The sequence below is a fragment of the Aspergillus uvarum genome, assembly GCF_003184745.1.
Source record: "Aspergillus uvarum CBS 121591 unplaced genomic scaffold BO82scaffold_62, whole genome shotgun sequence".
Classification (NCBI taxonomy): Eukaryota; Fungi; Ascomycota; class Eurotiomycetes; order Eurotiales; family Aspergillaceae; genus Aspergillus; species Aspergillus uvarum.
The window spans coordinates 1-22,784 of record NW_020291359.1 but is presented as its reverse complement, the minus strand read 5'-3'; the positions used below and the strand labels follow the sequence as shown (position 1 = coordinate 22,784).

The 22,784-nt window shown below is 51.5% G+C and overlaps 9 protein-coding genes across 9 annotated transcripts; 7 read left to right on the top strand and 2 right to left on the bottom strand.

Moving 5' to 3' along the window:
• Nucleotides 1-2,510: 2,510 nt before the first annotated feature.
• Nucleotides 2,511-4,309, top strand: BO82DRAFT_170092 (cytochrome and DOMON domain-containing protein). The gene is made up of 2 exons (XM_025630340.1): nt 2,511-2,849; nt 2,906-4,309. The coding sequence occupies exons 1-2, from the start codon at nt 2,801-2,803 to the stop codon at nt 4,165-4,167; spliced, it is 1,311 nt and encodes a 436-aa protein (XP_025488060.1). The 5' UTR covers nt 2,511-2,800; the 3' UTR covers nt 4,168-4,309.
• Nucleotides 4,310-4,673, top strand: BO82DRAFT_170088 (uncharacterized protein). The gene has a single exon (XM_025630339.1). It carries the CDS (start codon nt 4,452-4,454, stop codon nt 4,638-4,640), a length of 189 nt encoding a protein of 62 aa, XP_025488059.1. The 5' UTR covers nt 4,310-4,451; the 3' UTR covers nt 4,641-4,673.
• A 492-nt stretch (nt 4,674-5,165) lies between these two features.
• Nucleotides 5,166-9,740, top strand: BO82DRAFT_435439 (putative cytosolic regulator Pianissimo; the record flags this gene model as incomplete). Its single annotated transcript, XM_025641026.1, has 4 exons — nt 5,166-6,896; nt 6,948-8,783; nt 8,844-9,010; nt 9,075-9,740. 4 exons carry the CDS (start codon nt 5,166-5,168, stop codon nt 9,274-9,276), a joined length of 3,936 nt encoding a protein of 1,311 aa, XP_025488058.1. The 3' UTR covers nt 9,277-9,740.
• On the top strand, nt 9,649-12,680 carry BO82DRAFT_368090 (putative ATP-dependent protease (CrgA); the record flags this gene model as incomplete). Its single annotated transcript, XM_025637108.1, has 6 exons — nt 9,649-9,677; nt 10,212-10,237; nt 10,279-10,289; nt 10,491-12,163; nt 12,277-12,463; nt 12,519-12,680. The coding sequence occupies 6 exons, from the start codon at nt 9,649-9,651 to the stop codon at nt 12,678-12,680; spliced, it is 2,088 nt and encodes a 695-aa protein (XP_025488057.1).
• A 698-nt stretch (nt 12,681-13,378) lies between these two features.
• BO82DRAFT_169900 (RNA-binding protein) lies at nt 13,379-15,641 on the top strand. The gene is made up of 9 exons (XM_025630337.1): nt 13,379-13,598; nt 13,654-13,682; nt 13,785-13,858; nt 13,918-13,927; nt 13,984-14,055; nt 14,118-14,139; nt 14,200-14,252; nt 14,305-14,763; nt 14,823-15,641. The coding sequence occupies exons 3-9, from the start codon at nt 13,803-13,805 to the stop codon at nt 15,336-15,338; spliced, it is 1,188 nt and encodes a 395-aa protein (XP_025488056.1). The 5' UTR covers nt 13,379-13,598; nt 13,654-13,682; nt 13,785-13,802; the 3' UTR covers nt 15,339-15,641.
• A 533-nt stretch (nt 15,642-16,174) lies between these two features.
• On the bottom strand, nt 16,175-17,229 carry BO82DRAFT_377628 (40S ribosomal protein uS9; the record flags this gene model as incomplete). Its single annotated transcript, XM_025637587.1, has 4 exons — nt 16,175-16,465; nt 16,592-16,663; nt 17,005-17,027; nt 17,184-17,229. The coding sequence occupies 4 exons, from the start codon at nt 17,227-17,229 to the stop codon at nt 16,175-16,177; spliced, it is 432 nt and encodes a 143-aa protein (XP_025488055.1).
• A 316-nt stretch (nt 17,230-17,545) lies between these two features.
• Nucleotides 17,546-18,788, top strand: BO82DRAFT_357801 (mitochondrial 54S ribosomal protein uL13m). The gene is made up of 3 exons (XM_025636121.1): nt 17,546-17,675; nt 17,779-18,139; nt 18,220-18,788. The coding sequence occupies exons 1-3, from the start codon at nt 17,655-17,657 to the stop codon at nt 18,372-18,374; spliced, it is 537 nt and encodes a 178-aa protein (XP_025488054.1). The 5' UTR covers nt 17,546-17,654; the 3' UTR covers nt 18,375-18,788.
• Nucleotides 18,789-18,866: 78 nt separating this feature from the next.
• Nucleotides 18,867-20,443, bottom strand: BO82DRAFT_357799 (urate oxidase). The gene is made up of 3 exons (XM_025636119.1): nt 19,898-20,443; nt 19,116-19,771; nt 18,867-19,041 (listed from the first exon to the last, which is right to left on the bottom strand). The coding sequence occupies exons 1-3, from the start codon at nt 20,035-20,037 to the stop codon at nt 18,920-18,922; spliced, it is 918 nt and encodes a 305-aa protein (XP_025488053.1). The 5' UTR covers nt 20,038-20,443; the 3' UTR covers nt 18,867-18,919.
• A 520-nt stretch (nt 20,444-20,963) lies between these two features.
• BO82DRAFT_405722 (MFS transporter) lies at nt 20,964-22,763 on the top strand (the record flags this gene model as incomplete). Its single annotated transcript, XM_025639510.1, has 6 exons — nt 20,964-21,047; nt 21,100-21,120; nt 21,177-21,234; nt 21,309-22,042; nt 22,141-22,243; nt 22,369-22,763. Coding segments are annotated over 6 exons (1,395 nt in total), but the record flags the coding sequence as incomplete, so codon positions are not given.
• Nucleotides 22,764-22,784: the final 21 nt, after the last annotated feature.

Below are 22,784 nucleotides of genomic sequence, written 5' to 3'. Positions count from 1 at the left end.
AAACAAAGGGGCTGCACGCCGGACTCCGCAGCTAAGTGGTCTTGCTTTTTCCTGAAACAAGGGCTACGCATAATCTGATTCCCACATGTGTACATCATGCTGTGGTCTAGCGAGATACTTACTCCGGAGTGGACAGTGTCATTCTGTATGAGTGGGTGTTGAAGTGCAGAGTCGTACATAACCTGCCTTGACCCTCAAAACGTCAAGCTACTCGTGCCAACTTTGAATCGAGGGATAGAGCAAGAGAATGCGAGACCTGGTGTATGCATTTAGTATAGTGTAAGGGTACCATAGCATTAGGATCGCATAAATAAAGTTTGACTTTCTCCTTTCGTATGGGCAATGGACGAACGAACCCCTTTTGCGATGCGGAAGGGAATCGCACGGGTGAAAGCCTAACTCATTACCACCCAAGGTTGCGTGGTTTGACTACTCCCCTATGTCAGGAACGGCAAAACCACCGTCTTGGGAGTTTGCAACAATAATTCGAGCCCGTCGACCGTGACCGTGGAAAAGGCCATTATGGACCTGGGTAAACGAGAGGGAAAGAAAAAAAAAGTTTCCTCCTTTCCCATCATTTGGTTCCGAGCTTCCGGTGGCCCACCACTGGCTGCGATTTGCTGTGCGTAGAGGAGCCCGCGGCGAGAAGAATCGCCCTGGATCGGTGAAAATACGACTTGTTCCCGAGATCCGATAACTTGGTCTTAGCTACGGGAGGCCGATGCTGATTGGCAGTGACGGCACTCCAGGACTGACCATCCGAGTACGAGCAGGTAGCCACCCAGCTTTTCAGGGCGAACAGGGTCCATGATTGGCGCCAGGAACAATAAGCGGAGCAAGTCGGACGTCTCTCTGCGTCTCTGGGCTCCCAGCTTTCTGAACTAGTGCGTAGGTAAGAACTCAGTTTGTGTGAAGTGGCGGAAAGGAATGACACGATGATTTAGGGGAAAGCCATGTTGATCCCGGGGAGGAGGATTTAGGTCTGGAGACTAGAAAGAGGGGAGAGAGGCGTCCCGCAGGGAGGTGGGGGGTGGGAGAGAGTGAACACTGAAAGGGGACCCGAAGTTTACTGCTGAATTGAACCCAGTTCTTCACTTCTCCACATGGATGGATATACGGGACGTAGCCGTTTGCCGGCTCTTTCCTCCAAAGCAACGAGCAACATGGTGGTCAGGCCATAGGGAATAATGGAGGCTGTCAAGGACTTATATGAAACGTCTAGAACGGAGCTGGGCAGCTACTGCTGGGAAAGGATGCGAACGAACGTGTTGATGCCTCAGAACGGAGGTAGTACCAGTGCAGAAGTACTCCGTAGTCGGGATGGAGGTGGAAAAGACGGTGCCGGCGGAGGAAAGGGAAGGAAATACGTACACGGAACCTTGAAATGGGGGAGAGAGGAAGAGTCAATTGGAGAACAAAAAAAGAGTCCAATTGAGTCCCGCCCACAATTCTGCGGTCTGATTGATCACCTGCCGTTCTCCGACCCAATGATAGGTGCTACCTAGTATCTGGTATGCCCCATCCCGACGGTTGAAAATCATGGATGCTGCACAATTGAATAATAACAATGATAATAAAAATAACAGAAATAATGCCCAGCCCGAATCCTGTACAGTCTTTCCAGGCCTCTATGACCTAGACAGGGCTAAGACCGTCTACTGCCTAAGAAGGAGGAGTAATCTTAACTCGAGTGTTGAACACAATAAGCTACCTTGGATTCGCCAATACCTGCTAGTATGATTCCAGGCATTGCAGTGACCTCTCTCATCCTGTATGCAGACAAACTCATGAAGCACAGACCATGTGGCCATTCCACGCCTAAAAAAATGCCCACACTACGTAGGAGTACGTACCAGGCAAGATACCCAGGTCCCAAAGAGGCGTGGCAGCCCCGGGGAACTTAAATCTGAAAAAGCCCGAGGATTTTCGCCATGATTGTCAATCTGGAAAAAACTAAAGGTACCCGCTTGCCGGGCATATCTATCTGACAATCTCCCATTCTGATTGACGATCTTCTCTCCTTTCGTGGGCTCGAGTTTGCTTTCTATCGTTGCTCGATCTGAGTAAATGAGTAGTCCCGATTGTCACTCTCTTCAATTGCAAGTCTCTCCTTTCCTGGTCAGTTTTTATCCGGCCATCTGAAGTGGTGTTCGCCCGCATGGTAGTGTGATCGTCATCGTTCAACTCGTTGAGATTGTCATGCAGACGGATCTGTCGCATGGCATTTGTGGCAACACTATGTGGCTTATGACAACTATATGCGATTCTATTATCCGAGTCTTTCAAGTATGACTACTCCTCTTGTCTTCTTGTTCAAGGAATTGTTCAATTCCAGATCTCTCTATTTCTGTCATCACTGTTTTCACTCTCTCGCTATGCTCAACGCGAGAACATCGCGCGGACCATGCTCTGCTCTCTCGCCATGTCATGCAGCAGTAGAAGAAATCCCATTTGGCTGTCGGTCGTTACTGACTGACATTTTTGTGCAGTGATGCTTTTTGCCTCAATATACTTCCGAACACCAAGATTCCAGCAGCAAAGATCCCAGCCCTAACATACTCCAAGACACTTCCGTCATCAAGAGAAAACCACGCCTATTCTTCGAGATCTCCAGCAGCAACACTCCTTGACCTCAAAACCATTTTAAACCATCATTTATATTCGATTATAACTATTATACCGAACGACCTGAAGTCTTCTGCCTTCATTCTTTTCGACCACAATTACGCTAGATTTCTTCTGCTGCCTTCCTTGATATTCAATTTGTAGACGGCCTGGTTCCGTCGTCACTACCATCATTATGAAACCGTCTTCATTCCTTACCGCTGCCGTGAGTGCGCTGGGACTAGGTAAGGCTTTCTTCTATGTGCAATACTTACTCCCCGGCTGACTCGCAGCTTTCCAGCACGCACATGTTTCAGCAGGGTCATCCATCACGATCAGAGGTCCTACGACTATGAAGATGTGTCATACAGCATTGACGTGCCTCAGAACACATCGTCCACAGGGTCAGGCCCTATCTACCTCCGGCTCAGAGCCCCGCCTGGCGTCAAATGGTTCGCATTGGGCCAAGGGTCGCAAATGACAGATGGAAACCTCTTCATTATCTACTCTGCACCAGATAACAATGTCACGCTCTCTACGAGGAGAGCAACCGGTCATGTCCAACCTCAGTACGATTCCGGTATCCAGGCGTACCTCGAGGAAGGATCCGGTATATACGACGGAATCATGACAGCGAACATTCGCTGTGATAATTGCACGACTTTGGCTAACGGCAAGAGCGCTGTTGGCAAGTCCAGCTCGTGGTCTTGGGCATTGACTTATGGGCCCCCGCTGGCGTCTAGCAATGTTTCGGAGATGCTGTACCAACACGACTGGCATGGTTCTTTTACATTGGACTTGGAAAAAAATGCCGGTAGCAATTTCTCCAGTCCGTACTATGTTCCATTGCGCCTCTCATCCCATCCTTCACCCTACTCCAACCCGCAGCAGGTCAGCGATACCATTCTTCACAAAAAGCGAATTGCGCACGGCGTAATGACCTCCGTTGCCTTCGTTCTCCTATTTCCTAATTTTGCCCTCCTCCTATACATTGTTCCTTCGCGCCGCACCGTGACATGGATCCATGCCCCTTTGCAGGCCTTTGCCGTGCTTTTGGCTCTGGCCGGGTTTGGTGTCGGGGTTTCTGTTTCAAAGGACCTCCAAGAGCTTGGTGGCTATCATCCAATTATCGGATATGTGGCCGTTGGCGGAGTCGTCATCATACAACCGATTCTGGGAATCATGCAACACCTGCATTTCCGCAAGACTGGCACATCATCACTTTATGGAGTCTCGCACCGGTACCTTGGCCGCTTTCTCGCGGCCCTCGGAATCATCAATGGAGGAATTGGCTTCCATTATGCGGCCACGAAAAATCCTGATATACCACCCGCGTCGCCACTCGCTTATGGTATCATCTGTGGGGCAATGTTTTTGATCTATATCGCTGTCATCGCCTGGCGTAGGCGCAAGAACAGGCGTCTTGCCGCTAGCAACATGACGTCAAAGTTTGTTGAAAGCAAAGGAACCTTGGCCAAAATGGACAACAGCAGTGATAGCACACTGGTCCAAGTACCACACGATACCGCCGATGCGCCGCGGAAGCAGTCGTGGGAATCATAGTTATATGATGGTTACACCGGCTATTATCACGATCCTTATCAGCCCATCAGCCATTTTGTACTACCAAGCGTACATTCCCGTTAGGTCTTGCATATCCGGCGTTTGTCCCACAGCATCTTGGAATATACTAATTCCCCAGTCTCTCTTTTCATGTACTATGATGTTGTATCGATGTAACAACTTCTTCTTTCTCTCAACTTATTTTTCTATTTTTTGTGGTCTTCGGAATCCTACGGGATTCAACCCTATGTACATATTTTGTTGGAACGAATCAGCCATACACGATGCCTCATGAGTATGCTTTCACAGTAAATGATGAACCGGTGATTCACCAAAATGTGGGAGTTTTGCAAGATGGTACAAGCTATGATGACTGTAGTGGTGTCATGGATCTGGAACCAAAGAGAAAAGAAAGCAAAAAAAGAAAAAGAAAGAAGGAAAGGAAAGGAAAACAAAAAAAAAAGAAACAATGAACAAACCGAATAACTACCCCTCGTTCAGTTACTACGAACTGCGTGTTGTTGAAGGCCCGGTAGTTACGGGATGTGTTGGCCTGAGGCGATAAGGCTGGATTAGTCAGCCAACGGGCGCTGGCCAAGCCATAGGATGAATCCAGGCTGAAACCACCAACAGTCGGATTTGAGAGAAACCCCGGTCAATGAAGCAGACAACTTGTTTTCTGGGACTAGTATCTTGAGTCTATCATCCGTTGTCTTGTGCTACATAACCAGGGTCCCATAAACCGCTCTTGACACGCCAATCGTCGCTGCCCCCCAGCGTGACCGCCGCGAACCCGTCTCCCCTCTCCCCTCCCTTCTAAAGTGCCCGCCGTCAGCCCCAGTGGACCATTACCAGAGCCTTTCCTCCTTCTTCACCCTCGATATCTGGTTGTTTCGGTAGCGCTCGTGGACTCTTTGCAAACTCAATGCAGCGCTTCATTCCTTATCTAAGTCCCGACAGGTGATAGTCACTCCCATCTCGCGGCTAGATGGAGCTCTATGGCGTCCGGATATAACTCAGGATTCTCCGCGACATCAGTCCAGCATCGTGCTCTGGGTGATGGGCCTTCATACTCTAGTCTGGAGGATGGCTCCGCGGACGGTAGCTGGGCCGAGCCCGCCACGAGACCCGGAAGAAATGCTCGCTCTGAATCTGGGGGCAGTGCGACCATTGGCGTCCGGGGGGGCTCGTTGACCACCTCGGTCGGAGCCCCTGGAAGCTTTAGCTCTGAATTGAAGAGCATGAAGTCATCGCGAAGCACCACACCACGTCCGGACGGAGCGCTGAATCGTCGACCGAGCAGCTTTATCGATCAGGATGATATGCCGACTACGGAGGAGCGACAGGCTGTGATTCGAGACAAGATCGCGAAGGAGATGAAAATCAAGACGGGAACCGAGAACATGCTGGAAGCGCTACTCGCGAAGAATCCGAAACACACGAAAGACCAGAGATTAAGAGTGGAGTCGGAGCTGAGTTCATCGAACCGCAAGCTTGCAGAGCTTCATCATGAACTCGAGGAGGAGATGCTACGTGCGCAGGCGCCGTCTACCCCACCTCGAAGTCGCCTATCGACCCTCTTTCAAAGCAGCTCGATGCGTTCACCTACTCGCAACAACCCGACGATCGAGGAAGCCCAAATTCAAGAGGGCGAGGCGGAAATGGAGTCACCCACATATGTCCTTGCAGAAACACTACAAGCCTTGGAAATTGAAGGCATGCCCCCGGATTATTACGTTGAACGTGCAAACAGTCTCGTGGAGCTGTTTAAGAGACACCCGACCTTAAAGTACGACCTCGAGTGGTCTGTGTTCGGTTTGCGCGTGCAAATCATGCTTCTCAGCGACAATAAAGAAGCAGTCGCGGCTGGGTACCGATTGACACGCTACGCTATCGCGGACCGGAAATCCCTCCAGATTATCCGATCGTTCCATACAGATGAGCTGGTGATTCTGTCCCTAGTCAAGGAAAGCAAGGCGAGCATTGAGCGGGAGCAAGCTTTGAAGTTCGTTAGGGCCTTCTTGGACGTCAAGGACGGTGTGCGTGAGATTTCACGCGCCGTAGTCAGGACCATTGTGTCAGTCGCAGAGCACTACGAGGATCGTCTTCGGAACATCTCCATCATGACTCTAGCTGAGATTCTGGTTAAGGATCCTGAATTGATCGCATATTCCGGTGGATTTGCTACCCTTCACGACGCCTTAGCAGAAGGAACGTTTGGCGCCTCAGAAAGTCTCGTGGCGAGTTTCCTCCATGTTCTCGATACCCCCTACAGCAGGAAGCATCTACGAGGAGGATGTGAGTTAGAGGCTGTTCTTGCACCGTTTACTGACTCCTTGTCGGACTCGGTCCGTAATGGGCGCTTGAAGTCTTCAGCTAGAGCTATCTCGGCAATGCTGAAGACATGGCCGGGCTTGATTATACTTGCAAGAAACGGAGCCAAACCTTTGCAGTCGCTACTCGACTCATTACATTACCCGGACCCGCAGGCAAGAGATTTGATCATGGAGCTTTTGTTTGACGCATTAAGAATCAAGCCACCATCATGGTCATCATCTTTCCTGGCTGGACGAAGGCTCACAACTTATGGGCGAGTGGCCAACCTCAGAACAGAATCGGACACGAAACATATTCAAGCATTCTATAACGATGATGGTAATCGATTCGATTTGACGGCGCATTTCTCAACATTGATTCTTGCCACCCTTGTCGAGGCCGGGTTGTCGAAGGTTATTAAGGCCATTCTCTTGAAATTTCAACCGATGCTGATACGGATTTAGGCACTTTCGGATCTCATTGAGGACGAGACAGACCTGTCACTCAGGCGCAAGGCTACACTACTTCTTACCGAAGTATTGAAACTGGCACATCATTCATTGCCTCAGCATATCAGTGCGAAGCTGCAAGTTCTGCCCCATCTCCTGCCAGCGGCCATCAAATATGATGTTGAAAATCATGACATCTCCACTTCGACAATTTATCAAATAGACAGCATCAATAGAACATTGGCTCGTAGCGTTCCAAACGGCGCGGGACGTTACAATGTCGAAGTGGATATTTCCGCTTCTCTTCTCTCTGGTGACCAAGGCAAGGAGAAGTTAAGCCCATCTATGGACGAGACGCAGTTCCGCAACGCTATTCTGGAGACGCATGTTTTGAACACCGTCAACTACCTGAAATGGAAGTGGGACCTGATTCACCGCATTGTCGAGGGGCCTTTGACCAACCCCAAGCGGCTGGAAGAAGCTATCAAAGGCTCGAAGTTCATGAAGCGACTGATCGGGTTCTATCGACCTTTCAAGTACAGATTCTCTATGTTACCAAACACGAAGCCAAACCAGCGTTATGTTCGTACAGGCTGTGCACTAATGCGCACACTCGTACAACTCCCGGAAGGGACGAGATATCTGGCCGAGAACAAATTCTTGAGGCAGGTCGCTGAGTGTCTTGCTCAAGTCGATCGCATGAGTGGGCTCACATCGTCTTCTCCCTTGTTCTCGAAAGAACAGATGGCTAGCACGTTGAGCGGAGGGTACTTTGCTATACTAGGAACGTTGAGTAGTGACGCAAATGGGTTGGCTATGATGGAACGATGGCATATGCTAAATATGTTCTACCATATCGTTGAGCTGCGAGATCGAGATGATCTGATTCAAACTCTTCTTGGGAATATGGACTACACCCAGGAAAGTCACCTCAGGGTCATTCTGTCCAAAGCACTAACCACCAGTTCTAAGGAGATTCGCATCTTCGCGACTCGACTCCTACGAAAGTACGCTGTTGGAAATGTTTCTCTCCCCGCTTTACCATCTGCTGGTAACAATGCGGACTGGGTGGTCAAGCTTCTCGTTACCCAGCTTTACGATCCCGACGTGTCTGTTTGTCAAGTGGCTGTGAAAATCCTCGAGGAGGCATGCAATCAACGTCACTATCTCGAATATGTGGTGAAGTGTCGGCCATCCCTAGACCATTTAGGTGAAATTGGGGCGCCATTGCTCCTACGATTCTTGTCCACATCAGTGGGCTACCATTATCTCGATGGGTTGGATTACATTACCCAGGAAATGGATGATTGGTTTCTGGGTCGGAACGATGCTTATGTGGGCCTTGTTGAAGCAGCCCTCTCGCGTGCCTATGTTGACCAGCCACGAAGGAGTAGCTTTGTCCCTGAAGATCTGGTTGATCTTCAAGACATTGGGCTAGTGCCGCCCCATTTCTATCGAGAGCTCGCCCGAACCGCTGAAGGATGCAAGCTTCTAGAGCATTCCGGCCATTTCAATGAGTTTGCTTGGACAATTCGCGATTTTCAGCTGGATGAAGAAGACACGGAGGCTCTTCTTAAGGTCAAGGGCTGTTTGTGGGCAGTGGGTAACGTCGGCTCGATGGAACTGGGTGCGCCGTTTCTGGAGTCAGATATCGTTCAGCATATTGTGAAGATCGCAGAAAGTGCGGAGGTTCTCACGATGAGAGGGACGGCTTTCTTTGTTCTAGGGTTGATTTCACGTAGTCGACATGGTCTCAAGGTGCTGAGAGACTTCGGCTGGGACTCGGCTCTCGATCACAAGGGGAACTCGCTAGGCCTCAGTCTTCCCACTGACTTCAACAAACTCTTCCTGGTAAGGAATCCCCTCTAGATGATCTACAGAGGTGCAGTGGCTGATCAGTGGCAACTATAGGTCGACTTTCCGTCGCACTCTAGGACCCGTGAGGCCAAGCGCACGTCTCAAGAGAGGTTCAAGGAAGCCACTCTCGACCCGGACCCCACCAACCAGAAGATCTTGAAGCATATAGTAGATATGGGAAACACGGTTCTATCGAAGCGAGCAGCGAATGATCTCAACAAGTAAGTAACATTTGTCCGGACCATCCATCCAGATCCCGGAGGCTTACGCTCTGAACCTTTATAGCATCAAGTCGAAGCAACCAGACCGGTTTTACCAGCCTCACCTCTTTCGCAAGACTCTCAATATTCTTGAGAGCCATCATTTTCGCCTACCCGCTCGCCGCTTCGCACTCGATCTGTTCGATAAAAGTGTTCTGCGGCGCATCGTTACCGAAGACGATTCAGATACCGACTCAGATAGTACCTCATCTCAAGTTTCTGGGTGACGAGTTTCCGTCGGCGTGATACGAAATTGCGCCCTCGATTGCACGGTTCGACCTCGCCAGGCGGATCGGAACAGCTATGCGCAATCCTCAGGTCTGCTCTGACCTTCATGCACTCGGCAGTTTTCCCATCTTCCAGTCTCCTCATATCGCTTTGGCCTCGGCGTTGGACGGTTCAGTCATGAGCAATGAAAGGATGCTAGCATTTTATTTTTGCTCTTTTCTACCCTGATTACCCCGGTAGTTACTTTGCTTTTTCCCCTCTCCATAAATAAGTTGGCGCATTTCGAACCTCTGCGTCGTCAATGACTCAATCTGTTAGTAATGGGCTTGGGGAGCACTCTTGTCATATCACTGCTCAACTTATGGCTCACGATGAATGTTCTTTCCTTTCTCTGGCATCTGTATGTACTGTATATACATCAAGCACGAGCGTTGATGCCCGTAGATAACTACTTGGTGTTCTCTGTGTTCTCTCGGATGCACAGACTCAAAGTCTGATTATAGATGTAGAAAATCAATTTTGAAAGTACTATTTTACTCTATTTGGAGACGAGAATGTCCTAGAAAGAACAGGATGGAGAGGTTAGAGGGAGCCACGCACTTCCTGAACGCGAAGCACTTCCCAAACGGCTGCTGGCTTAATATAGTCTCAATATATCTCATTTCGTTGTATTCTACTACAAAACTTCTTAGATAGGTTATAATATATATATAAGAACTACATAAATATCTGATTTTCTGTAGAAAACACTTTATAAAGCCTTGTCTATTAAATTATATATATACTAGTAATTGCTTGCTTGTACACGTGCTGTGAAAGGTCTCGGATACTTATTTGTCCGGAACTGTGAAAATTTTTACTTATTTATTTCACTAAAAAAAGTATTAGTGATATATTTTAATATAGGAGCAAGTACCCACTTTATATCGTATAGCCTTTCTAAAGAATATTGGTGCTTGGGTAAGAAAAGTGTTGTGTAGGAGTTTTGGTGGTAAATACAGCTGTTTGGGAAGTGCGTGGCTTCCTCTAGGCCAGCTTCCCCCTCGATTGGACTGCGGGGAGCTAACCCAACTTAATTCCCGCGGCTCTCCGCCCACCTGGAACAAAACAATCATTCACTACTTCGAGACCTCAACCTCTGCCGTCGCTCTTGCTGGACTTAAAGCAAACTATTACATCTATCACACACTGGAAACTACCGTCGCTTTCACAGCCCATTCTCCTACTGCAATTTCCGATGGAAGATCCCGACGCTGCGTCGGCACCTCTGCACGCCACCACTTCCGGATCTGACGATGATCACTCCCGCGGCATAAGCAGCGCAGTGTCACATGCGCTGGGACCCGAGCCGTCACCAGCAACCGCGAGCGAGACCGCCGTATCTTCTGTTGTGCCTCATGCGGTGATCCAAAGCATACAATGCGCACGCTGCTCTCAGATCCTTCGCTCGCCGCTGCGGCTGCCATGCGGAAATTCAATCTGCCGGTCATGTCTCCCGCCGATTTATCAACGTACGGGTATCACATATCCCGCGAACGAGGAGCGGAAGCATGGATTCTTATGCTACTGGGGGAAGGCAGATGCGTGTTCCGGAGAGCACTGCCTGGGTGACTGTGGAGTGGATGTCTTACTGAGTCGACTGGCCGATGTTTTCGAGGAGGTTCTTGCGGTCGACCGCGGAGATGGTTCAAGCGAAGGCGCGTCTACAGTTACGTGGAAAACTTCCCGAGGTGAACCAGAAGTGACCACACAGTGTGAAAGTATTGGGACGGATTTGCTGAAGGGAGTCTACTGTCTCGTCAAAGAGGGCCGGTTCGATTATGATGCGTCGGAGGTACACTATTCGGTCGGGGACCTTGCTGCTGACAGCTCCACCCAGCGTTCATATACAAAGCTCAAGAATGCGGTCAGGAATGAGTTGGACTGTCAGGTGTGCTACTCGCTTATACTGGATCCGTTGACTACGCCATGTGGCCACACGTTCTGTCGCGACTGCGTCACTATGGTGATGGACCACAGTGATCTCTGCCCTGTCTGTCGCCGGAAGCTGAACTTGTCCTTAACTTCCCGAAGAAAGCCCAGCAACCTGAGGATCTCGGCTATCCTGGAGGCGCTATTCCCCGAGCAGTTGGAGATGCGGAAAGATAACACTTCCGATGTTGATGACGCGGCCGCCGCGGACGATGAACAAACGCTTCCCCTGTTTGTGAACTCGCTGTCTTTCCCGACCATGCCAACCTTCCTGCATATCTTTGAGCCTCGATATCGCATAATGATGCGCAGGGTTATGGAGACGAGGGGCAAGAAATTCGGCATGGTCATGTACAACCGCGGCAGTCGGCCTCAGCCGGGATTGGGGCGGTCTGAGTTTATGCAGTATGGTACAGTCTTGATGGTTGATCGCTATGAGCTTCTCCCAGACGGTAGAAGCCTGGTTATTGCCACTGGTGTCTCCCGATTCAAGGTAAGCAGCTCGGAAGTGGTTGATGGCTATCATGTTGGCAGGGTACAACGTGTGGAAGATGTGCCAATCACTGAAGAAGAGCGAATTGAGTCATTGGAAACATCAGTCACAATGGAAGCGCCGCCAGCGGCAAGTGCTGATCCTGCAGATACCCCTATAGAAGTCCTGCCGACCCTGCAGCTATTCCAATTGGCTATAGACTTCATTGACGAACAACGTCGTAAGGGAGTCGCTTGGCTTCATCCTCGTGTCCTGATGGCCTACGGTGATGCACCCACTGATCCCGCTCTGTTCCCATGGTGGCTTGCTAGCGTCTATCCTTTGTGGGAAGACGATAAGTATTCGTTATTAGCAACGACTAGTGTCAGAGACCGTTTGAAGATTGTTGCACGATGGGTCAAAAAGTCGAGGTCTCGAGAATGGTAGGTGGAGGCGCTTGCCATCTAAACCTGAATATTGTTCTATGTCACTCACAATGGTCTACTAATCAGGCTGGCCGGTTCTCGCCCGTCTTTCTCTTCTGCCTTATGACTAGCCGTCCCTCTGCTCATCTTCTCCCTTGTGCCACTGTTTCTGGGTCCTGGTCTATCATTCTTATCGCCCTCGACGGCGGTCTTCACGTCGTTCACACCGTTTACCATGTCGGTCTCCATTTCCTTCGGAAATACTCGTGCATCCGAGAATTCTCGCCAGGAGCCGGAACAAAGTCGGGACTCGGAGATGTACATCCCGCAGACCTTGGTATTGGGCATATTTCTGGCGATATTTGTGACCCAGATTACCGTCAACATCATCCAAATCAGGCGCGCAAGACAACGGGGTGCAGCAGGGGGTAGACGAGACACGAACCTAGGAGCTGTAGGAGCTGAGATACCAGCTGAACGAGAAGATGAGCCAGGGGGGATTGATGTCGATATCGCCCCCGGCGAGATTGGATGAAGGACTAACGGCAGTAAGCCACTAATGTGGTTTGAGCGAAGCAGGTGATCGCTTTAATATCTCAGATTGATGCCTTCGAAGCAGAAAATCACCAAATCACCAAGCAGGAACACTATTCCAAGGCATGGTCCCGAGCGAACATGAAAGTGGTTTCGGTTATGCATCTGCTACCAGCAAGGCGCCGGAATCTGAAGCCCGGTGCTTTGACCGATCCTGAGATATGATCATCCCAATGCCAGTCTTATAGCAGCAGCGGTGCGTGATCTCGTGGTATGTAGTGAAGCGTGATGACAGAATGACAGAACGTATTTCCGATACTACACAATTTATGCGAAGGGTAGTGGATATGAAAATGATACCCATTCTACGAACTTAGTTCAAATATGATTCTTGTATTGTACGCACATGCATGCATCAATTCCATTCGGACCGAGACACGCGAAGCGTTGACTAGAGCAGCAAAGTAAATCAGTTGCACCTTACGTCGACGGTCGTAGCAGGATACCCCGGTCACCTTAGGGATCCTTGATCCCAAGGCATCGTATCGTAGTTCTGACCTGTCTAAGATGGCGCAGCCACGATTTGCCGCTTGAAAGGGGCATCCGGAAGCCATTGATCACACAAGCGCTGGGTGTTGGGAGATTCGATGTCGACGACAAACGACGATACTTCCCCCTCATCACCCTCCTAGTCAATGGATCCGTTACCTTTGACTCTGAGGTTATTGCTTCCGATGTCACAAATAGAAGGAAACTTGATAGAGCATGCGATTTGAGCCAATCTAGATCGACTTCTACCTGGTCCTCTTACACTAGGTATAGATAGAAGAGGTGAATGGAAACCGCGTGGGCTCGAAAAGCCGGTCGATTGCGCCTGCGCAATTGAGACCACCAACCCATGTGAAGTGGCTTCTCTTCGGTTTGCTTCCCCTCCTTCACTCTATCTTCATTTCCCTCTCTCACTCCTTTCATAGCTTCTCCAGCATTCTCCTTTTGTTCTTGAGTAAGTCACCTTTCTGTATTCTTCCTTCTATCCCTACACTACCGTCATGTCATTTGATCGCTGGTCTCGACTAACGCAGCACGCAACACACCCACCACACAGGCGTCCCTATTAGCCACGATGTCGGCATTTGTTTCTTCTCATAATAAAATGGATTCTGAGTCTCCTACTGGAAGGTGCGCTGCTTCTCCGTCAATGGTCCAGAACTAAATGCACATAGCTTATGCCTCGCTAGATTTGATGCTGTGTGTACAGGAAGGATATCGCTTCATTGGCCGAGTGACTGAACGCTGTTGTATAGTTCCAAGCACTCCGAAGCCTATCGTCCAATTCAAATTCCGTGACCATTTCCGAACTCGAATACAAACGCCTGGTAAGCAATGCGCCGAACAAACTCAGCATCGCCGACTAACAAGCCATTGCTGTCGGTCACAGCTCCAATCGTCTCAGCAGTTCGGTACGTTGCTTGCTGGTGTCCTGTGGTCGCGCAATTCTGTTCTAACCTCGAATAACACAGCCAGATTGAAAAACTCGCTGCTCGAAGGGGGCCTGTCACAGGAGACTCTCGATGTGAGAAACGTCCGCATGCAGGTCTGCGCTTTCACGTACTGATTTCGTGCAGATCTTGATCTATGGCCCTACCTCGACTCCTCCAGCTACTGGAGGTCGCACTGCAGATACCGCGTCCCCACAGCGAGGGCATACCAAACGTGCTGTCGTTCCTCGTCGCAGAAGCTCAGATGAGAGCTCCGATCTAGGTGCTGCATCTGAAGATGACCACGATGCTGCCACCTCGGTCGACTCGCCCACCAGCGACGGAAAAGCAGAGGACCACGATGATCCATCCAGGAGCGAGGAATCTGCGGCTATCCCTACTGATCAACGCACTGTGATGATCCGCAACCTGCCAGACCGCGTCACTTACAAAGACGTGGTCGACGCTGTGGAGAGCGGTGCCCTTGTTCATGTCTACCTGAGGGCTCGTGAGCGGATTGCAAGTGTGTCATTTGTGGAAAAGGCTGCGGCCCGCTCCTTCCTGCAGCATAGCAACACTTATGGTCTTTCTGTGGCGGGGAAGCGCGTAAGTGCAACTCTGTTGGTCGAAGACTCACCTCCGCTGAGACTCATCTATCTTGCTAGGTTGAAACAAACTGGAATGACCGGCAATTCTACGTTCCTCCCTATGTCAGAAACAAGATCTACAATGGAGCCTCGAGGAACCTAGTTCTCTACAGCGTGCATCCGAACGTCACAGAGTGGGTCATCCGGAAAGATCTGGAGCATATCCACAACCTAATCGTAATCTCGGTTAAATTCAACAATGGCAATGCCTACATATCCACCAACTCCGTCCACAATGCCTTGTTTGCGCGATCCTGCATGATGTCCCGATTTACATACAAAGGTACGAGAATCGGGTTCTATCCAGACGAGTGTGCGAGATCGCAGGGTAAGGTACCCGTCGGGCCGAGACACGGATTGCAAGATGCTTCAGTCGGGAAATCCACCTCAGTTCTCAACCGTTTCCATATCTTGTCCCTTGATGGGGCTGATGACGATGAGAGCGAAGGTTACGACGGCCATGGTGGAATGAGCGGTCACCTTAACGGCAACCTCCGCTGGACAGACAACAGCGTTTCTGCTTATGTCCCTTAGAGCACATCTCGGCCTTCCCTTGCCTACGTTGGCTAAACTTCTTCCATACGATGTCATCGGCAGTCTATTGCATCGAACAATCTGATGCATCTGATTCGATACAGCTGAACTGGAGTTGATGCCAAGGGCATGCGGGTCTACGGGGACATGGCATCAATGCAGTGTTTGCGCGAATCAGAACGGGGTCAACTGGTGCCCGCGTGGGTTGTGAGGCGGGAAGGTTTACATGGAAATGGAATGGAAGGGGCGTCCATGTCAGAAGAGCTCTTCAACCTTGTGTGTGGGTCGTGGTTTCCTTTTAAGATAGCATATTGATAGTCAGAATATCCACCAGCTTGGGCTCCCGTGTGGGCAGGTGATCATTAGATATGTTTGAACAGAAGCTAAAGTTTATTCCACTTTTAGGCTGAGAAACAGATAGACAAAAAAAGAAATCGGGTGATATTTCAGATAATCCTGGCCTATACTAATTTCAGACCAGCATTGCACCGTATCAATCCATACAACCACTGTGACAACTCAGACCTTCCTCTATGATCGAATTGTCCAATGACGGAAATGGGACCACACCGCACCAGATCTCTCTCCACCCCAGAGTACAAACCGTTAAGACGACACCATTCTGCGTATCCTTTTTACCCGTCTACCAGCCCGCCATTCCCGAATGAAATCAGGTGGGGAGGGGCGGCAGAAAAAAACTTTTTTTTGAAAAACACTTCTCATCAACCCAGCCAACTTCTTCCTGGAATTCGTGACAAGAAAAGAAGCAGCCCAGCGAGCGGAGAAAAGTGAATAACCACAGGGATAAGAGGGATACCGAAGGATTGAGAGCCGTTTTAACGGTAGGACTTCTGGTAGCGGGAACGAGCACCGCGACCACCGAACTTCTTGGGCTCCGTGCGACGGTTGTCGGCGACGAGGAGTGTGCGGTCGTACTGGACAAGAGCCTGCTTGAGCTGGTTCTTGGAGTGCTCGTCGACGTACTTCTGGTAGTAGGCGACAATGGACTTGGCGATGGCCTGGCGGATGGCGTAGACCTGGGAGGTGTGACCACCACCGGTGACGCGGACGCGGATGTCGACACCGGCGAACTTGTCGGCACCGACGATCAGGAGGGGCTCGTAGACCTATTTTTTGGCGGAGGTTGAGTTCGAGTCAATCAATGCTTCCTTTTTTTTTTTCGAGGTGGTGGGTTTGGGTTGGATCGGAGAGGGATCGGTTTTTGTGTAAAGTTAAAAGGTGTGGATATGTACCTTGAAGCGGAGGATCTCAGGCTGGACCAGAGAGAGGGGCTGGCCGTTGACCTTGATGAGACCCTTGCCTTGCTGTTGCGATTGTCAGTCTCCATGTTTCTTTCCGTCATATGCGATTTGGCCGGAATTGTCGGGTGGAAGGAAGATGGTGTCGTTCGTTCGTTCGTGCGTGCGTCCGTTCGGGTTGTTGACTTCATTTCCTCCGCATCCTTTCCGTGTTGAATATTTCCGATGTAGTCGCATAATCCCTCCTCTTCAAGTCGATGTTTTCCACTTCCCAGCTCATCCCTTTCCAATTTCGTCCTCACTTTCCCCCTCCAGATCCTTTACCGACTCTTCGATTCGGAACCCGCGAACGAACGACACCGGATGTTGTAGTGTAGAAGATTTTGGGAGTGTTGTGTTTTGCATACCTTGCAGTGGGCGACAGCGGTGGCTATAGAGTTTCAAAGGTCAGTTCCATTGTATCCTAATACCGATATAACATTCGCGCCTTGTCCCTCCTCCACCCCTTTCTTCCTCCGATATTCGCGACTCCATCTTTCCTTTTTCCCATGTCCAATCACCAAGATAAACCAAAAAAAAAACTCACCCGTCTTCTTCTTGCCGAAGCATTGCACACTCGGGACGGAAGCCATGATGTCTGAATGGCCCTGTGTTGCTGGGGGGTGGGTGAGAAGTACGTCGGGTGGGAGGAGAGAGGGTGCTGCGGTCGTTTCGTCGATTTGTCGTCCGTCGTTTTTCCTTCGCGTATTAATTTTCTTCCCAGGGCGGGCTTGTGGCAGTTCGGGCGGGCTGGCACCCACGCACCGTGCGGACGATTTCGCTTAGTGCGGTGCGCTAGACCCGCTTTGGGCTAGAGCGGGTAGGGCTCGACGAATGGTCACGTGGTTTTGGGGGGGGTTCTCGGAGGGTCGGTTTGTCCGGTTGGCCGGCTGGCCGGCCCTGGAGGAACTTGGACCTGCAGTGCAAAGATAGTGAGGTGTGAGCTTTGTTGCGTTGAGATATTCTGCATCATTGGTTCGTCGTTCGTTGTTGTTGTTGTTTGTATCAAGATACCAAGATGTCGCAAATTATTGGAAAGGTACCTCGCTCTTTTCATTTGGTTCACCAATCCCTTCTTCCTCTTCTCTAGCTTGGTGGTTGTTGCTGCCCTCAACTGACTTTTCCATCGAATATAAAAACAGACCCGTCTCGCCTACTCGCGCGCATGGCACCACGTCGACGTGGGCAGTGACGGCCGCACCCTCGGCCGGCTGGCCTCCTCCATCGCCCTCGTGCTCATGGGCAAGAACAAGCCCATCTACGATCCCTCCACCGACTGCGGCGACTACGTCGTCGCCGTCGGCTGCCACGACCTCCGCACCACCGGCAAGAAGCGCCAGCAGAAGAAGTACTACACCCACACCACCCGGCCCGGTAGCCTGAAGAGTATGACCATGGACATGATGTTCGAGAAATGGGGCGGCGGCGAGGTCCTGCGCCGCGCCGTCCGCGGCATGCTGCCCAAGAACCGCCTGCGGGATAAGCGATTGGCGCGGTTGAAGAGTGAGTAGTCTTGTCTACGGGGCATGGAAATTGCTACGGGAACGCATGAAAGGCATCTTACTGATATTCCTTTCGTACAGCTTTTGAAGGTCTCAAGCACCCCTACGAGCAGAATATCATCAAGATCGGTGGGACCGGTGCTCTGGCTCAGGCTCCGGTGGAGTCGGCCATTGGAACGCTCCCCGAGGTGCAGCAGGCGTTCCAGGCGGCCAAGGTGGCGGAGACGTCGGCATAAGAAACTCCAAGTCCAGGTACCATGTTGCCAGGTGGTTGAGATTCGGCTTTATCATCCGCGGTATATACCTAAGTGCCTTGACTGTTTCCTCTCCTTCTTCTTCGCGGATACCAAAAACCGACTGGTGTATTCTTTTCCCTGTACTTTTATATTCTTTCCTTGTTGCCGTCACGAATACTTGCTAGCGCATGGGTGGGAGTTTTTCAATGTTTTCCATTTCTTTCTCTGTTTCCGGTCCCTAATCTATACATTCATCTGATTTGATATGTCTTGGGAAAGTTTATCCACATATGCTGTCGATCTACACACCTACTTACTCCAAGGTGCGCCTGTACCAGTTTACTGGGGAAGCGAGCGAGAAAATAGGCTTGTGCTGTATCATAACCGATCAATCCAGTGAAATGTTATACCCCCTATCCCAACGAAGAAACTATATACAAAACAAAAATTCGGGGTGTCTTTGAGCCGGAAACAACTTCCAAGTAAGCGCTGGGAAAAAAAAAAAAACGACAATAGCAATAGCAAGACCAAAGAATTACACTGCACTACAACTTGGCCTTGGACTTGCGACCAACCGTGCACTTGATGAGACCATTGGGTCCACTCTGGGGTGCATACACCTCGGCATCCTTGCCGGTGTTCTTGAGGCCCTTGTGCCAGCTCAGATCTATTCATTCAGTCGTCAGCCTACCGCTTCGATAAAAAAAAACAAAAAAAAAGAAAGGGAACAAGAAAACTTACCAATCTCAAAGTAATGCTTGTTGGGCAGGGCATACTCGACCGTCTCGAGCAGGGGCTGGCGCTCAAGGATCTGCTCGGCCATCTTGTACATGGTGTTCTGAACACTGGCCGAGTTGTCCTCGGCGAAGGTCTTGAGGGTGATCTCGCGGGCGGCGGCCCAGGTGGCATCGAAGCGGGGCACGGCGGCGCGGACGGCCTCGAGCCCCGCGAACCGCTGCCACTGCCAGGTGGCGTCGACGTCGGTGCTGAGGATGCGGTCCCAGGTCTCCGGGAGCGTGGTGTACTCGTCGCGCACGAACCCCCAGAACTGCGAGTTGGTGCTCTTGAGCACGGTCAGCTTGGCCAGCGCGGAGCGGATGTCGATGTTGATTCCCTGGGCATTCTCGACCACGTCCACCTGCACGTTGCGCGTCTCCTCGCCGTCGCGCAGGAAGCTGTGCGGGTGCGGCTTGCCATTGATGGTCATGCGCGTCCACCGGTGCGTGACGATCGAGGTGTGCGCCGCGTGGATGTGCGGGTACGTGGTCACGAAGTGGTTCCCCAAAATCGAGCCAAAGAGCTCCGGCGGCGTCACGGGGTTCTGCTTCGCGAGAATGTAGATCGTGTTCTTGATGGAGTCCGTGGCGACGACGACGCTGTTGTCGGCTTTGGTGTAACTGTATCATTGATAAGACATGGTTAGCCGGTTGCGTTGAATGGATAGGGAAGAGTGGAGGGGTGCGAGTGGAGAGGGAACACAAGCAGGGAGGAAACAGAACAAAAAAAAAAAAAAAAAAACATACGAGGTGTCAATTTCTCCCTCCAGGAGAACACAGACGGTCATCTCGACGACAGTCTGGACGCCCGTCTTCTCGTCCCGGTGGACCTTGTATACTCGGACATTGTCCTTGCCGTAGCGGGCCGCAGTGATGGGGGAAGACATGTTTGAAGGAAACAGGGAGGTAGAGGAAAATGTCCGATTGCAAGAGCAAATGTGCAGGGTATGCAGGTACACAGAAAAACGATCGTACAACCGGGGATCAAAAGCGTCTTTAAGTTGGCGCAGCTTTGACTCGCCCTTGGGGCGAAGGGGAGGGAGGAAAGAGGATGGGGAGGTCCTTATCGGCCACCTCCGAAACCCGCGCCAGGTCGACGGCCTCCGCACTTTTTGGGTCCCCTCTCTCTTATCTTATCGGGATTTGATCCGGCTTGCCTGTAAGCTGTAGCTCAATAATAATAGCGGTAAATCAGAATATCAGACAGCATCAAGCTTATTATGCGCCTGGTCAGGCCATATCCCTCCCAACATGCATGCGTATGCTTTTCAGTCAGTCAAAGCGGAGGACGGAGATCCCCAACAGAATAGTTGTTCTCCGGGATCAGATCACGGTTTCTGGTTGACTGGCCTGCTTACTCTCGTTCTATTGTTCTCTTCGGCATGGACATTCGGCTGTTGCCCTCAGTCTGACAGTCTGAGTAGACGTCAGATCTGTCCTTGAACATTGGTGAAAGGAGTACGACTTCGGAAGCTTCATCATTGACTTTGTCATGTATATGTATGTATATGTGCGGAAATCTTTGCTTGTTCTCTTGCGACGACGACGGAGGAGTGGCCAACTCGGGTTCTCCTCGTCATTGTTGAATGCTCTCTGGGGGAAATAGAGAATCCGCCCGCCAACCAAAAAAAAAAAAAGACAATTTTTAGAGCCTGTCAAAATGTAATCAGCCACAGCTTAGCCACCGCTTCAAGCAATGGGCTGCAACGCTTCTCTCTTCGCCAAGAACCACAAATTCTACTCAAGTATAGCTAGCGATTGACTTCGTAGTAACCTTGGGTAAAGTAGATTGTGGACTTCTCATGCGAAAGCCATGAGCTATCGTCCGCCCAGACTGTTGCGATGGCGGTCGTCGACGGGGTTCATCATCGCGACGGCCTGGATATCGTTCTTCACGGTGGGTACCCTTATGTTCTTTGTTCTTGGAGCAAATGGCTGATGTGATCTAGGACTACTTTCTCTATGCGATGGTAAGTCACCAATGAAAGGGGACGTGCTCTGCCATCGACTCTGACCAGCTGCAAAGATCGTGCCTGTTATGCCCACTGCCCTCGTCGACCGCGCCGGCGTCGCATATGAAGACCGTAAGTCGACCTTCCGATTCGATGCTCTGATCCGCTATGTCTGTCCAACGCTAATTCGCGGAACCGTGGCCCAGGAGAATTCTGGGTGAGCATCCTGTTGATGTGCGAAGCCGCCGTCGCCTTCGTCTGCTGCCCAGCGTTCGGGTACATGCTCGATGCGGCACCCACGCGCCGGATGCCCTACCTCCTGGGCCTGATCTTCCTCGGGGCATCGATGGTCCTCCTCGCTCTCGCGCACACGATCGCAGTGTTCATCGTGGCCCGCATGCTGCAGGGCGCGGCCACCGCCATGGTCGCCGTGGCCGGGCTCGCCCTGCTCACGGACTCGGTCTCAACGAGCAATCTCGGCCAAACCATCGGGTACCTGGGCTCGGCGATCGCCCTGGGGTTTCTGCTGGGTCCGCTGCTTGGCGGTCTGGTCTATCGAGTTGCCGGGTACCAGGCTGTGTTCGCCATTGCCTTTGCCATGGTGGGGATCGATCTGCTCATGCGAGTCGCGGTGGTCGAGAAAGCCGTCGCCGAATGGTGGATGCAGACGCATCCATCATCCTGCTCGCCGTCCCGAGGAGAGGATGGGTGTACGTCAAGCGACAGTCTGGTGCAACAGCAGCAGCAGCAGCAGCAGCAGCAGCAGCAGCAGCCACCAACCGCGTCGCCAACCAGACGCCCCTCTTCATCATCTTCCGCGACGTCCAGCAACGACCCACACAAGAAGCCAGCGATACTCCTAATCATCCGCGAACCACGAATCCTCATCTCCTCCGGAGCTCTCCTCATCCACGGCCTCCTCTACTCCGCCTTTGACGCTGTAAGCTGTCTTTCCCAGTCCCTGCGATCCTCCCTAATCTAACCTAACCTAACCTAACGACACCCAACAACCCACACATTTTCCTGACTAAATGACAGACAATCCCCATCTTCGTCGAATCGCGCTTCGGCTGGACCACCTTCGGCGCGGGGCTGGCCTTCCTCCCCTCCGCCATCACCGCCCTCTTCCAACCCTACTTCGGTAAGCCCCCAAAGCCCCATGCCCCAATCCCAATCCCTATCCCTATCCCTATCCTTATCCCTACCATTTACCCCCTAACCCCCTAACCCCCAAGTAGCCTACTAACTCTCGGGGAAAAAAAAAAGGCCATCTAACAGACACCCACGGCCCCCGGCCCATCGCACTCACCTCCTTCGCCCTCCTCCCCATTCCCCTCCTCGCTCTCCGCCTCGTCACCACCGCCCAACCAACCCACATCGCCCTCCTCCTCACCTGCCTCACGGCCATCGGCTGCCTCATCAACCTGTGCACGCCGGCGCTGTACCTCGAGACGCAGTCCGCCTTGGCTGCGATGGAAGCGCGCGACCCCACCGTCTTCGGCCGCAAGGGCGCCGTCGCCCAGGCGTTCGGTATCCAGACGATGGCGCAGTTCCTGGGTCTGTTTTTGGGGCCCTTGTGGGGGGGGTTCGTGGCGTGGCGGGCGGGGTGGGCGGTCATGACGGGGAGTTTGGCGGGGTTGGTGGGGGTTATGGTTGTGCCGGTTTGGTGGATGGGGGAGGGG

Excerpts from the sequence above, each read along its gene's own strand:
- BO82DRAFT_170092 (XM_025630340.1), top strand. The coding sequence starts at position 2,801 with ATGAAACCGTCTTCATTCCTTACCGCTGCCGTGAGTGCGCTGGGACTA. Across the intron at positions 2,850-2,905 it reads CGTGAGTGCGCTGGGACTAG|CACGCACATGTTTCAGCAGG; the intron begins GTAAGGCTTTCT and ends GCAGCTTTCCAG.
- BO82DRAFT_170088 (XM_025630339.1), top strand. The coding sequence starts at position 4,452 with ATGCCTCATGAGTATGCTTTCACAGTAAATGATGAACCGGTGATTCAC.
- BO82DRAFT_169900 (XM_025630337.1), top strand. The coding sequence starts at position 13,803 with ATGTCGGCATTTGTTTCTTCTCATAATAAAATGGATTCTGAGTCTCCT. Across the intron at positions 14,056-14,117 it reads AACTCGAATACAAACGCCTG|CTCCAATCGTCTCAGCAGTT; the intron begins GTAAGCAATGCG and ends TGTCGGTCACAG. Across the intron at positions 14,764-14,822 it reads TTTCTGTGGCGGGGAAGCGC|GTTGAAACAAACTGGAATGA; the intron begins GTAAGTGCAACT and ends CTATCTTGCTAG.
- BO82DRAFT_357801 (XM_025636121.1), top strand. The coding sequence starts at position 17,655 with ATGTCGCAAATTATTGGAAAG. Across the intron at positions 17,676-17,778 it reads TGTCGCAAATTATTGGAAAG|ACCCGTCTCGCCTACTCGCG; the intron begins GTACCTCGCTCT and ends ATATAAAAACAG. Across the intron at positions 18,140-18,219 it reads GCGATTGGCGCGGTTGAAGA|CTTTTGAAGGTCTCAAGCAC; the intron begins GTGAGTAGTCTT and ends CCTTTCGTACAG.
- BO82DRAFT_357799 (XM_025636119.1), bottom strand. The coding sequence starts at position 20,037 with ATGTCTTCCCCCATCACTGCGGCCCGCTACGGCAAGGACAATGTCCGA. Across the intron at positions 19,772-19,897 it reads GAGGGAGAAATTGACACCTC|TTACACCAAAGCCGACAACA; the intron begins GTATGTTTTTTT and ends TCAATGATACAG. Across the intron at positions 19,042-19,115 it reads CAAGCATTACTTTGAGATTG|ATCTGAGCTGGCACAAGGGC; the intron begins GTAAGTTTTCTT and ends CTGAATGAATAG.